General features: G+C 38.3%; 1 protein-coding gene and 1 pseudogene across 1 annotated transcript in view; one reads left to right on the top strand and one right to left on the bottom strand.

Moving 5' to 3' along the window:
* Sos2 (son of sevenless homolog 2 (Drosophila)) overlaps positions 1–14,923 on the top strand; it is a gene marked incomplete at its 5' end in the record, with an annotated part of 79,813 nt that continues 64,890 nt past the window's right edge. Inside the window, 1 exon segment of the mRNA XM_013510338.1 lies at positions 1–135. Coding sequence (XP_013365792.1) covers positions 49–135 — 87 coding nt within the window.
* Positions 10,593–13,151, bottom strand: LOC102025439 (annotated as a pseudogene).

Consider the following 14,923-nt stretch of genomic DNA (forward strand, 5'->3'; position numbering starts at 1 on the left):
GCGCGTCAGGCCTGCGGCTCCCGATGCGGAGGCGCCGCGGCCGGGGCCATGCAGCAGGCGCCGCAGCCGTACGAGTTCTTCAGCGAGGAGAACAGCCCGAAATGGCGGGGACTGCTGGTCTCGGCCCTGCGGAAGGTCAGTGCCCGGGCGGCGGGGCGGGGGAGGTGCGGGGCGGGCATCGGGGTGTCCGGCCGCCGCGCCGCCGTCGTAGCGGGGAGCAGCCCCGTCCTCCCCGCGCCGTGTTCCCGGCCCAGCCGTTGCTCTTCGGCTGGCGACAGGGACTCGCCATTGCCTGTTGCATCCTGAAGGACGTTTGCTCGAGTTGGGGTTTTTTGGGCCCGGTCCCGGAAGGAAGGTTTTGTTATGATCGTAAAACTGGATTTCGTGTTGCACTCCGGCAACTTCCGCCGTTGACCAATTTGTCGTCCTTAAGCAGGATTCGGGCAAAAGAAAGCCCCGCTGATGCTAAACAGAATCTAAAACAAAAGTACATTTGCAGGTTTGGGAATTACTCTTTAATTAAATTCCTTGGAAGACACCCCCCCCACCCACCCGCGGCAGCGTGCGTGTCAAGGTTGTCCACTCGCGCATGAGGCAATGCTTTTTTGTAATGTGGATGTGTTTCGCATGTGTGAAATGCCAGTGAGTCATCATACTCAGTTTTCAGTTCTTAAGGTAAATCTAAAGCGCCTGCCCACTTCCTGCAGAAGGTGTCTTACCTGAATACAAGAAATTTCTCCTACATCACTTGGTCAGTTTTTTCTTCCCTGGGTTCGATTTAGAACTTGGAATCACTTCGAGCAACAAAAAAGGTGCAGCGTATACAAATTAGGCCTTCTGAATTTGGGTGCATTGCTAGGGTGCATCTGTCTGTACGTGGTGTCAGTCTCCCTCCCTGGATTTAGGGAATAATTATACTGTCATTTTTCCAGTAGATCCTTTTCGTAAGGTCAAGACAAATTTAAAGACCGTGCATGGGTTCAAGATTAGCAATCAAGGCTTTGCCATCGATGCTAACTTAGTCTCTTCTGTGTTTTGTGCAAAATAGCCAAGAATAAATTTCAAAATAGTAAAGAGCAAAACCATTCATTTGAAAGACTGCCTTTGGAAAAATAATTATGCATACAGTAGTGTTTTAAAAGTTCAGACCTTTTCCCTCATGCATTCAGAATTTCAGATTTTCTATTTTCATAATTTTTACTAGAAAATACTGCTTCCCTTGGGACAAGCACCAAGTCATATCTTTTTATAGTGCTTGTTAGAATTGACTGTCATTTCACTGGTGTACCAGCTTCCAGAGTATTAAATCCACCTTCCTTCTGTGTGTAGTCCAATTCTCTAAGGAGAGAGATCAAAATGGAAAGTGCCGAGTGGTGATAATGAACTCTGGTCTGAATTAAAAGTGAAGGGGAAAATGCTTAGATAGTAATTAGCCTTTCTACCTCACAGAAATGTGAGTGCAGTTACCAGGTTGGCCTGTACCTGTATTATCAGCAATGTGGTGCCAGTATACATGTGCCCGTTGTACTTTTTGGTAGCAAATAGTGTTTAAGTATAGGTAGCTTTGACCCTAATAACCCATTCGTTTATAGGTACAGATTTGGTTTTGTAGGCTAGGTTAGAAACAAAACCAGGACTAGCATCCAACCCTAGTCCATTGCTTTGGTCCTCTTACTTTGCATTCATCCATTGTGTTTGTCAGGTGTCTCATAAATACTGTATTGTATTCCACAGTTGTGGTATATCCTTTGCTTATGAAATAAATACATGTCAGAAAAGTTGGTCTTTGTGGTGAATTTAAAAAGCATTTTGTATTAATTTATTGCCATGCTGTTATAGAATTGAGGTACATTCACATGGAAAACTTTTTAAATATTTTGGGGAAATTTGTGTTGAAAGCAATTTGGACTGTATCCACGTTTGTGATATTTGCAACATTGCCACAGGTAGGATTGTAGTGCCTGATAAAAGTTGTAGCACTTAGATGCTCAAAAGTCACTCTTTGCAGTGGGGGTGAACCTGTGGGACGTTTGCTGCAGCCAACTGTTTGTCATCAGTGAAAGCTATGTCTTTGTACAATTAGAATTTATACCATTTCTGAGTCAACTACATCAAAATATGTAGGGTTAGGGATGTACCTAGTGGTAGAGCTCTTGCCTAGCCTGTGTGAGGCTCTGGGTTTCACCCTGGGCAATGAAAGAAATAAAAAAGCATCTAGAACTTGACCTCTCTTCTCCAACCGATGATATAGTTACAAAGACTGTTAGGATTTGACTGTAATGTTCCTCTCTTCCAGCTGGTGCTGCCATTGGACAGATGATGGCATTCTAGCTTCCTGCATTCATTTCAAATTTATTGACTACATTTTAGGTCATAGCACAGTACTGGACCGTAAGAATATAAAGATGAATTTAAAAAAAATAAGTAAAGATTTGCTCCACATGATGTTTGCCTTCTAGAGCAGTGGTAGTATTGTCTTTGTTTTAGGACAAAGGATGTTTTGTAGAGTTATTTTTTCTAAACTCAAACCTCAGTATTCAGGTTTACTTGCAATGTTGGCACTTTGTAATAAATAAGTGGGTTTTGGGTTTCAACTGGGTACCCAGTCTCTAAAAGGCTCGGCGGCATCCCCGGTAGGCATCCCCGGTAGACCAAAAATTCTAAAAAGTTTTGGTTTATGTAAATGAAATAGCAATTCTGAGCTCAGATTTCTTTTTTTTTGGTTTTTCTCCGGTACCGGGAACCGAACTCACGACCTTGCGCTTGCCAGGCAGGCGCTTTTGCTGCTGAGCTAAATCCCCAGCCCCTGAGCTCAGATTTCTTTATCAGGAATATCTATGTAGGAAAGGAGTAGTGTAGTTTAATTGGCTTTGACAGGTTAGTCCACTTCGGAACGGTGGCAGAACCTTCAAAACTGCTAAAATAAAATTTCCAGAAAGGTAAAACCATGACTTTTGGTGTAAATGTACTGATGAGGTCATCACATGTCAATAATTTCAACTCATTTATTTATTTATTTTTGGAACCAGGAATCATACACAGGACCTCGAGCTTGCCCGGCAGGTGCTGTGCTGCTGAGCCATATCCCTGGCCACTTCAGCTCTTTTAATGAGGGCTTTAGTAGTATATTAAAGCTACTCGTATTTACATTTGAGTATTTATAGACCATTTAATAAAAAAGGTTAAGGTTATAGATTTGATACAGGATTAACTCCTAAGTTTTGGGTTATCTTTTCCATTAGATAGAAATTATTTGCATCTGCCAGCCAAAATTCTATAAATGAATCTTACAGACTCGTGAAATAGCCTAGTCAATAGGGAGTGATTGAAGGTTCAAGCAGAGTAGTGCACCAAAAAACTTTCTTTGGTTGGTTTCAAGTTTTGGCTGATTTCTAGGAAGTGTGTGTGTGAGGGGGCAAAGTCACCAGTGTTGACATTGAAAATGTAAGAGGTGATCACTTGTGCATTTCATGTGCTAAAGCTGGAATGATAAGAGAGAAGATTAGCATTGGCCTTGTGCAAGGGTGAGCAAATTCGTGAAATACTCCATTTATTCAATTATTTGTTTGTTTTTGTCTTTTTGAGACAGGGTCTCACTGTGCAGTTCACGCTGGCCTCAAACTCACCAAGATCCTCCTACCTCAGCCTCCCAAGTGCTGGGATTACAGGTGTGTGCCGCCTCGCCCAGCAAAATACTCCATTTAGGAAAAAAGAAATCCTAGCACTTGGGAGGCTGAAGCAGACCCTATCTCAAAAACAAAAAAAATCCAAAACAAAACAGCAAAAAAGGATTGTGGTCTCCATTAGCTTTTTGTTCTTTACTTTTTATTTATTTTCTTGTGATGCTGAGCACCAGTGACCAATGATCTACACCCCCAGTTTCTTTAACTTTTAAAACAAAACCTCACCGGGTGTGGTGGCACGCCTGAAATCCCAGCTCTTGGGAGGCTGAGGCAGGAGCATCCTTGCGAGTTCAAGACCAGCCTGGGCTGCAAAGTGAGCTTAAGGCCAGCCTGAACTGCATAGCGAGACCCTGTCTCAAAAAAAACCAAAAAAAAAAAAAAAAACCCAGAAAAACAAAACCTCACCCCTAGCACCTAAGAACATACAGAGAGCTACAAGCAAAGTAACATGACACTACTAATGGATAATACATGGATTGTTCACATTGCTGCTAAGTTACGTATCTTCCCTAAAAGAGCCAGCAATTTAAATGCTTTCACTACTACTCTCCAAGAACATCGAAGGTCTCATATTACTTGGGGAAACAAGGAGCACTGGATATATTTGTAAAGGTAGTTTATTAACTTTGCCTTTGAAGTGTCTTCAGTGCTTTGTGAATGTTCTATTTGATTGATTGTATGCTGTGATAAATCATTTTTCACATGGAAGATGTGCTTTAAAATTATTTGGTCTGGTTTTTCAGGCTCTTTGTAGATAGTTTAAAAAAAACTGAGGTGTTCCTTACTAGGTTAGCTATGGAAAAGAAAATGTCTCATCACTTGTCATTATAAATGTCAGAGAGGGATAGAATTGGTTGAATTCCCCGGTCTCATTTCATTTGGGTTAGATATCAACCTCCCCACCCTGTGACAATTTGCTGTTAGATATCTGTCTAAAAGGCAAGTAATGTGAGAGGGGATCTGGCTTAATTAATGGCACTTATGGCAAGGAAAAAAAAGTTAGGGGTTTTGACCGAGAAATGTTCTTGTGAAATCTGAAAGCCTTTATAGTATTTCTTCCTTTGTACTATGTTTCTTGGAAGTTTGTTTTAGAATACTGTAGAGGGTCTTTCCTGGAGTCCATAAAATATATAGGATGATCGGAGAATCTATTACTTAGTGTCCCCTATGCGGTGGGCACTGTTCCTGATAAAGCTTGCATTCAGTGTAACTAGCAGAGTGGCCTGGGGGAGACAAAGTCATAATTACCTGAAAGGTGAATAGGAATTAATGAAACAAAGGGGGAGAAGAGATTTGAGGCAGAGGGAAAAGTAGGAGCATGACTTACCTGAGAATGAGGAGATGAGGTCAATATGGTTGACTATATCTGTAGACCAAGTTAAAATCTCTACCTAGGACTAGAAAGTCCTATAAGGTTATCATTTATGTAGCAAAGCATTTAGATTACTTTGATCAAAGTGGGTTTTTGAAAAGATCACACCAGGTGAAAGCCAGAAACTAATAGAGATCGTGTGATTTTTATGACATGAGGCTTGCTCTGAATTTCCTATAGCCACTAAGTATAACAATAAAACTCAGGAGAATCATTTGGAATTATTCCAAACATGTAATGACCCAAACTGATCCAAGGGGTTAAGCCAGAACTGGATGAGCATTAGGAATGCATTTTAACTTGCTGCATTTAGCTCTGTCAGACATGATTTAGTAGCCTTTTCATATTTTCAGTTTAATTTTGGTATGGTATATTTGGAGCAATAGTATTCCATTAAAGTGTTTTATTCTGAGTATTGAAAGCATTACCTGTGTTACCACTTGACATAAATCAAATATATGTCTTTTATATTAACCATCGCCTCTCTTTCAAGGGAATAGTAGTTTGATTATATCCTTTGTTAGCCTGTGTATTACAGTGAGGAAGGACTTTTAATGTAACTAATGGATTTAGCATTATCTCATGTAGTAAAATTAAAAATTAACCTAAAATTCTTATTTTCTTTTTATAAAAAATATGTGATAGTTAGGTAAAAGCATTTGAAATGTATAAGGAATTTTATAATTCACATCTTAATGTGTAGTAGCGAAGCAGCACAAATGAAAATAGCATAAAAATCTATGTATGAGCACTAATATTAGCTAAAGTTTACTCTAGTTTGTTTTTTAAACCATTTTGTAAGCTCCATTGCTACTTGTTATTTGGAAAACACTGTAGTTCTTTTTTACCTGATCCATTACCACCATTTGATAGTTGATACTTTCTTCTTGAAATCCATTTCTCATTTGACTTCCTAAACACCAAACTCTTCTGGTTTTTTAGACCTTTTTTCTGGTTTTTTAGATCTTCCTTCTGTTTTTTTTAGATATTGTACTCCTTCTGGGTCCTCTGTTTTGATTATTCTTCATCTTCCCAACCACATCCCTAGATTTTAGTTGTTATAGACATCTTTTTTTTTCTTTTTCTTCTTGTTTCTCTCCATTTCTCCCTCCTTCCCTCCCTCTCCCTCCTTCCTTCCTTCCTTCCTTCCTGCCTGCCTGCCTGCCATCATCCATCCATCCATCTATCCATCCATGCATCCATCCATCCACCCATCCATCCCAGGGATTGAACCCAGGGCCTTTGTACTGAGCTACCTCTCCAGTTCTTTTATTTTTATTATTACAGTATTGTTATTTTAAGACAAGGTTTTGCTAAGTTGCTCAGGTGGGACTCAAACTTGTGATTCTGCTGCAGCGTCCCCCCTATGTACTGGTATTATGCCACCATGCCTGGCTTCTTTTCTCTTTTTCTTTCTCTCCCTTCCCAGTCCCCTTCCTTTTTCAAAAAAAAAAAATTCCATCCTTCCCTTCCTTCCTTTCGTTCTTCCATTCTTCCATGCTAGGGATTAAACCTGAACCTTGTACATGCTAGGCAAGTGCTTTACCATTGAACTACATCCCTAGCCCCAAATTCATTCTCCTGCTTCAGATCCTTCTCCTAAAATGTACCTTTCATCTTGTAACCTGGTGCTTCCACACAGATGTGTGCTAGACATGTCAACCAATACTGAATTCTTGCCCCCAGAACTTGCTGCTTTTGTAGCGGTTCCCTGTCAGTAAATGTCCGCTCCAGTGGTTCAAACTGAAACTCTTGAGTTATTTTTGTATCTTAACTTTTCATTCCACACATCTAGTATGTCAGCAAATCAGATCCTTTTAACTCTACTTCAAGCTATAACTGTATTGAGTTACCATCACCACCAATCTCCTGGGTTATTGAAATAGCTTTTTAACTAGGCTCTTCATTCTTGATCCATTAGGTCTTTTCTCAACACAGTAGTGATAATTGAGATCATGTCACTCTTTTGTTCAAAACTCTTACCAGTGTTTTTAAGAATAAAAATCAAAAGTCCTCTTAATAACCTGCTGTTTTCTCTTATAGTCTGGTGCTTCCCTCAGCCCCCTCTAACTCAGATCCTAAAGCATACTAGCTTTTTTATTCCTGGAAGAGTATATATGGTAGTGTAGGTAGTGTGCTGAGAGATGTGAGTGTTTGACTCAAGAATTGTTAAACCTTGAATAAAACAGATTTAGTAATAGTGTTCTTTTCCAGTACATGTGTTAAACAAGACATTATTGATTTTATGATTTTATTTTTTGGAGATCTTTAGATCTGCTGCAGTTTACTTGGTAGAGAAGTGAAAGAGTGTAATGTTAATAAACACATGCAGAAATTTTAAGGGGAAAATGCCTTATACTTTGGTTTTTTAAACATACATGTATATAGTTTTGGTTTAAAGTTTCATAGTCTTTTTTTGCTAGTATTGTCCCTGCTAACAGTGATGGAAAATAAGTATCTTAATATTTCATACTCTGCAAAGAGTACTGACTTTCACGCATTCTGCCACTAGAACAAGGTGGGAACCATTGGTTTATCTTGTCCTTTCATGGCTTCTAGTGGACTGCCTTTATCTGGAGTTGCTTAAGTATCATGTGGTATTTCATTTCATTCAGGAAAATTTTGACTACAAAAGTTTTAGCTTCAACTAACAGTTTTTCTTATATATTTGATTATTTTGTAAGCCCTTGCCTATATTAAGCTAGGTAGGGTGAGATCCCTGGCTTGCACTTTTGACCATTTTATATAAACCAACACATTTGAAAACCTGTCAAGAAAGCACCTAATAAAGAATACGGACTCTTAAATAAGAAGTGAATATCAATAGTGAGAATAAGGAACACATAATGGGGATCTATTTACAGTATAAGATGGGGTAACTGAGCTTCCAGGTACAACTCCTGTGACATAAAAACAAATTTTATGGAGTTCTTAATTTTTCCCAATCTCCTGTAGTTTCAGTGAAGCCAGGAAATCTGTCTCCTACTACCATTATTCTAACAAGTACTTACTGAGTACTTTCTTTATGCAAAAGACTGGTATTAATGACTAGTTTGTCTGTGTGTTAGGAATAAAGGGGTGGGGCAGGCTATAGGAGGAAACCAAAACCAAGAAATGGTTCCTGACCTTAAAGAATTTATAGTGTACAACTGTGGTTTCAATTCTTGATTGTATATCCTGATCAGAAAAATGTTACCTTAGAGTTTTAATGATTCTTTAACAGTTTTATTGGGGATATAATATATAATAAACTGCATATATTAAAAGTATACAGTGTGCTATATGTATATATTAGTGAAACCACAGTGATGATAAGTGAACATATCCTTCAGTTCCAAAATTTTCTCTTGACTAGGCTTTTTCCCTCTATCTTTTTCCATTCGTCATTCTTAAGCAATCATTGATCTGCTTTCCATCATTATAGATTGCATTTTTCTAGAGTTTTATGTTAAGGAAATAATACAGTGTGTACTTTTTTTTTTTTGGAGGAGAGATGGTTTCCTTTACTCAGAGTGATTACTTGGAGATTCCATCTATATTTTATATATATTAGTAGTTAATTCCTTTTTATTGTTCAGTAGTATTCCATTATGTAGGTATACTACAATTTATCCATTCACCTGTTGATGTACTTTTGGGTTTTCAGGGTTTTTTTTCTCTTCTGGAGATTGAACCCTGAGATTGAGCAGCATCCCCTTTTTATATTTTATTTTGAGACAGGATCTCGCTAAGTTATCCAGGTTGGACTTGAACTTTCAAACCTCCTACCTCACCCTTCCTCAGAGTGCTGGTATTACAGGCACGCACTACGATTCCAGGCTAGTTTTCAGATCTTGGCTAGAAATAAAACTACCCTGAACGTTTGTGTAAAAATCTTGGTCTGGACACATATTTTTTACCAAAGCAGTTGGATCAGAGAGTGTGTTTTTTTTTAAGAAAGTCAGACTGTTTTCAAATGTGGTTGTACAATTTCACATTCCTAGCAGTAATTTAATTTCAGATGTTCTGATAGTTGTGCAATAGTATCTTATGATTGTAATTTAATTTCCCTAATGATTAGTGATGTTGAGCATCTTTCATATTCTTGCTATCCATATATCTTCTCTTTTCTTCTTTTTTTTGGTGAAGTATTTGTTCAGACCTTGTGCTCATTTTTTTTTGGTGTGTTGTTTGTTTTCTTACTGAATTTTGAGAATTCTTTATGTCTGGATACAAATATTTTATCAGGTATATACACTACAAAGATTTTCTTTTGGTCTGTAGCTTCTTGTTTCATTCTCTTAATACCATCTTTTGAAGAGTAGGGGTTTAGATTTTTATAAAACCTAATACCTGTTTAGATTTAGTTTTTGTTAGGGACTATTCCTTTAGTGTGTCATATTTAAGAAACTGCCAAGTGTAGAGACACCTTATAATCCCAGCACTTGGGAGGCTTGGCAGGATTGCTGCAAATTCAAGGCCAGCCAAACTAGCCTACATAGTGAGTTCAAGGCCAGTCTGGACTACATAGCAAGGCCTTGACTCAAAAACCAAACCAAACTAGAATCTTTGCCCAACCCAAGGTTACAGAAAAGTTCTATTTTTTTTTTTTTGTCTGAAGTTCTGTAGTTTTAGGTTTTACATTTAGATCTATGATCCGGGCTGGGGATTTAGCTCAGCGGCAAAAGCGCCTGCCTGGCATGCGCAAGGTCGTGAGTTCGGTTCCCCGTACCGGAGAAAAACCAAAAAAAAAAAAGACCTATGATCCATTTCAGTTAACTTTATATGTGTTAGGATAATTCCACATATAGGTTGTTTTTTTTGCATATATGAATATCTTCTTGTTCCATCATTATTAAAAAGGCTATTCTTCTTTGCTATAGGTCTTTAATCTTTATTTAAAAAATCAGTCATCCTTATGTATGCCTTTATTCTGGATGGTCTGTTCTGTTCCACTGACATTTTTGAGTCAGTGTACAGTTTCTTTTTTTTTTTTTTTGTGGTTTCATAAAACCTTTACTGAATCTTTTAAAGAAAGCCAATGTAACAGCAACATATGCAAAAGTGATGATTTAATGACTATAAGCAAGAAAAAGCAATAGAATTGTGCCTCTTTTATAGACCGGGGACAATGAAATGTTTAGCTTCAATTTCCCATACAAACATGAAACAGTATTCATATAGAATAAACATCCTCACAAATAACTGATGGGTGATGAATACACACCACATTCGACCAAAGCAAAACACAAACAGAATTGTTGGGGTCATTCATATGTAAAGTTAACATACTTGCTGTGTTTAAAAATTCCTTTAGAAGCTTATGATAAATTGCTTCTATTTCTAGCCACAACAAAGAAGGTGTGTTTGATTAACTGGGTTTTTTTTGTTTTGTTTTGGTTTGGTTTTTGGTTTTTCTCTGGTACTGGGAACCGAACTCACGACCTTCAGCTTGCCAGGCAGGCGCTTTGCCGCTGAGCTAAATCCCCAGCCCCCTGTTTTTTTTTTTTTTTTTGAAACAGGGTCTCACTATCCAATTCAGGCTGGCTTTGAACTTACTATGTAGCCCAGGCTTACCTCTAACTCTTGGCAATCCTCCTACTTCAGCCTCCTGAGAGCTCCTGGACTACACAGTTTCTGTTACTGTTGCTTTTTAAAAATTTTGAAATCAGGTTATATTAACTCCTTCCCACCAACTTTGTTTTTTGTTTTGGTTATTCTGTGATCTTGATATTTCCCTAAGGTGTTTTGTTGTTTGTTGTTTTGCCTTATTAGGGATTGAGACCAGGGCCTTCATGCTATGCTGTGTTCCCTACCTCTGTAAAAATGTTGTCAGAATTTGTTTATTCAGTTATTTATATATTTTGAGACAAGCTCTTGCTGTTGCCATTTTACCTGGGCTGGGCTCGAATGTGACATTTCTCCTGGTTCAGGTTCTGACAGCGCTAAGATTAAGGCATATAACCCATCCCTGGCTTCCCTAAGAATTTTTAAATCAGCATAGCAATATTTATAAAAAAGCCTGCTGTAGTTTTTTTCCCACAATTTAAATCTTTTATTGGAATTCACAGCCTGCTAAGTAAAAGCAGTAACAAGGTATTTCACAAACTATTATAAAATTTAAGACTCATGAATTTAATAAAAAATTAGGTGCATATTCATTCTAACCTAAAAATACTGTTTCACCGATGGTCTGAAATAATTATAAGAGACTCAGGTCCAACATGAAAATAATCCTATCAGCTTTTTTTAAAAACATGTTTTATAACAAAAACTTTGTGCTATTGTTCAAAAAGATCCAGACTAATTCAGCATATAAAAAATAATTCTACAAAAAATTCAAGATAACACTTTCAGATCCACTTTTATTCTTTTTTCTTCACATACAGAGCTTCTCCACACACATTTGTTGCAGCCATAGTCACTTAATGTTGGCCAGGTACTATTTAACCCCTAAAACTTCGTTGGCATCAAAATATGAATTAACCAGTGTTAAATCCATAAAATATTTACACTGCACAGCACATAAGCTTTAGATACTTGACAGTTAATCCACATTAAAAAAGAGGACAAGACCCTCACCCACACACTAGAAATCAGATTTCACCAGTCCCTATCTGGTAACTGGACACTTGTTCAAAGGGCAGCAGGTAGTTATTTCAGAGGACACTGAACATTTTGATCTGGAAGCGCCTTACACTGTTACCCGGGCTGGGCAATGCCACCTTTCCCTAGGCAGTCTCAGAATTCTAGAATGGCAGGTCCAGTGGGCACACAATGAAGACAGACAACACAGCATTTATTCTTTAGAGACATCCTACTCAAGATTGTGCGTGTGCTGTGATTTTGAATGCAGCTCTTCCCAAAAACTTGTCACGATTGTCTTCATTTCCTAGATTCTTTGATCCCTCAATTTTGCATTCTACTGTTACTTCTTTCTTGGTACTGTTAGATCCAAAGGAGACCTGGACAGCAACTGGTGGCTGTAGATAGCCCATGTGCAGTTTCTTTCCATAATATGGAAAATACTTTTAAGTCTGTGAGTCCATGATTAGGATAAGTTGCTACAATTGCAGTGTTTTCGTCTTTTGAAATAGTCTACCCTTGGTGATCCTTCAGGCTTTAATCCATTGATTCTGTTCATTTTCACAACAATTCAAGATTGTCCTGGGAATAACCAAAATCAGGATCATTTGTACCGCTGCAGCTTGAAGTAAGAAGTCAGTAAACTGACATGCCACATAAACTGGATGCTTCTGTTCAAAAAGTATTCCATCAGTACAGTGGTTGAGATTCTTCTGTTCTTGTAAAAAATACGGGTTTAGAAACTTCTTAAGGTCTTTAATGTACCCTTCATAGAAACTTGGATCAGATACAGTAAATGTATATTCCTATGCAGTCACACTGGTTTTGGGAAAATCATGGGTCCTGGACTAGGAATCTGGTCACAATTAGAACCTCATCATTCAGAGTCTGAAGCGTAGCCCACACTGTGAATGAGAAGAGTGCAGCCAGGAACCCATAAAAGCTAGATGGAAGAATAAGATCAAACCTATTCCCCTATAGGTTAAGACACTCATGATGGGATGGAGTCAGATCTCCAGAGTAGAGCATTACTGAGTCATGACCCAGAATAGGAGCTGGCTGAGAGTATGGCAGTTCATGGACCCCAGCTCTTGGCAGTGCACCCCAGTGACACTCGGGTAGTTGGGTTGTACGAGAAGTGCCTCCACTCAGCCAGGCTCTTGTTCAAAGACTTCTTTCTCCTGGTGAGTGTGTGGGTGACAAGGTGCCCCAAGAGTGTCCTGGTGGTAGTGGCGCAGCCTGGCGATGGGTGGAACTCAATTTGCTGAGAATACCTCCTCCTCACTGGGAGCATTAGAGTCTACCCCTTCTGTAATTTCCATTGGAATTGTTTTGAATTTATAGATCACTTGAGAGGTATTGACTTTTTTTTTTTGGTAGTACTGGAGATCTAACCCAAGTGCTGAGCTGTATCCTAAGTCCTTGTTTTACATTTTATTCAGGGTCTCCCTAAGTTACTTAGGTGGGTATCAAGTTTGACACCCTCCTCTTTAACCTCGGACGTATCTGAGATTGTAAGTGTGTACCGTCATGCCCACTAAAAATTGACATCTTAAAATGTTGAGTCTTCCAACTCCTCCAAAATAAATTCTCTTTATTTATTTAGGTCTTTAATTTCTATCGGTAATATTTTTATAGCTTTACTGTATATTTTTAAAAATAAAATTGTGTGTGTGTGTGTGTGTGGGCGTGCGCGCATGTTACTGGAGTTGAACCTAGGGCCTTTACACTGAGCTATATCTTGGCCCCTTTTTATTTTTTGATATAGAGTCTTCCTAAATGCTAAACTGCCCAGGCTGGGCATGAACTTGTGATCCTCTTACTTCAGCTTCCTAGAATGTGGGGATTACAGATGTTTACCACTCTATCCAGCTTCTTTTTATTCTTAAATTTTAACTCCTTCATAATGAAAAAAAGCCCAGTATTCTTTTTTTTTTTTTTTTTTCTCCGGTACCGGGAACCGAACTCACGACCTTGCGCTTGCCAGGCAGGCACTTTTGCCGCTGAGCTAAATCCCCAGCCCCAAAGCCCAGTATTCTCAATTGATGTTTGAAATATTTGTCTCTTTATAGAAATCTTTGCAATGGAATGAAGAATTGGACTTAAATGTCAGACAGTAGCCAAAGAGTTTTATTTGTGTTATTTCTGGAGCTCACATATTAGTTGATTGAACAAACCCACTAGCAAGGTTTTTCATTTGATTATGAATATGGAAAACTGGAAAATGCAAGTTAGGAAATAACATTTCTATAACTTGTCAAATAGTGTTTTCCAGAGGGAAAAAAGTTAAAATGCTATGTGTCTATACATGCATTTACAATGTTACAACTTCTGCTTACAGTATACATGTAAGAAAATGCCTTCTGACACTTTGAAACTATGGTGTAACTAAAATACAGGTCTGACTTGTTAATCTGCTGTTAAAGACTGAAAATTATTTTAATTGCTCTTTTTCTCACTAGTCTTTCAGAAAAATTTCACAGATGAGTTTGCTCTGATGTGGTAATTTCATGTTTACTGTGTGTTAGGGTTCAGAGATTGTGAATAAGTGGAGGTGCCATGCACGGTTATCTTTCCCTGTCATCTTTCTGTCCCATTAGAGTACCTGTGGGTGGGATCTAACATTGTATGTTTGTTTCTCTGGCTTTTTCTTATTTGAAATTAACTTCAGAAAATTGGCATAAGAAATTTAGAGGCTTAATGTTAAAAGTTGCTTTTCAGACTACTGTATTTACCTAAACCGGAATCACAGAAAAAAATCATCCCAGTTTGATCCGATCCTGCCTTCCTCTCCCCCTTCCTTCCTTTCATTTATTCTTGTAATGCTGGGTGTTGAACCCAGGACCACAAGCATATCAGGCAAGAGCACTACCACTGAGTTACACCTGCAAGTCTAGACATTCTTTTAATTCTCATGTACAGTCATTTTCACTGACATGGATCTTTAGTTTTTATGGAAAGATGTTACATGAAACAGTCTTTGAAGTGAAATGTAGGCCTGGGGATATAGCTCAGCGGCATAAGTGCCTGCCTGGCAAGCGCAGGGTCCTGAGTTCGATTCCTGGTACCAAAAAAAAACCAACCACAACAACAATGAAGTGAAATGTGCTGCTATACTTGGAATATATTTTGTATTTTAACAGTCTTTTTATTTTATTGATCTAGTGGAAGTGTATAATTAAGATGTAATTACATTTCTTTTTGTCATATTAAAGAAGTACGAGTTTAAGAAAGGAAACACTGGTTTTCCTAAATTTCTAAGAAACATAGATTTTAAAGCTTGACTTTTGGGGTATTGGTCCTA

Source organism: Chinchilla lanigera, unplaced genomic scaffold (assembly GCF_000276665.1).
Source record: "Chinchilla lanigera isolate Chin_1 unplaced genomic scaffold, ChiLan1.0 scaffold00008, whole genome shotgun sequence".
NCBI classification, from domain to species: Eukaryota; Metazoa; Chordata; class Mammalia; order Rodentia; family Chinchillidae; genus Chinchilla; species Chinchilla lanigera.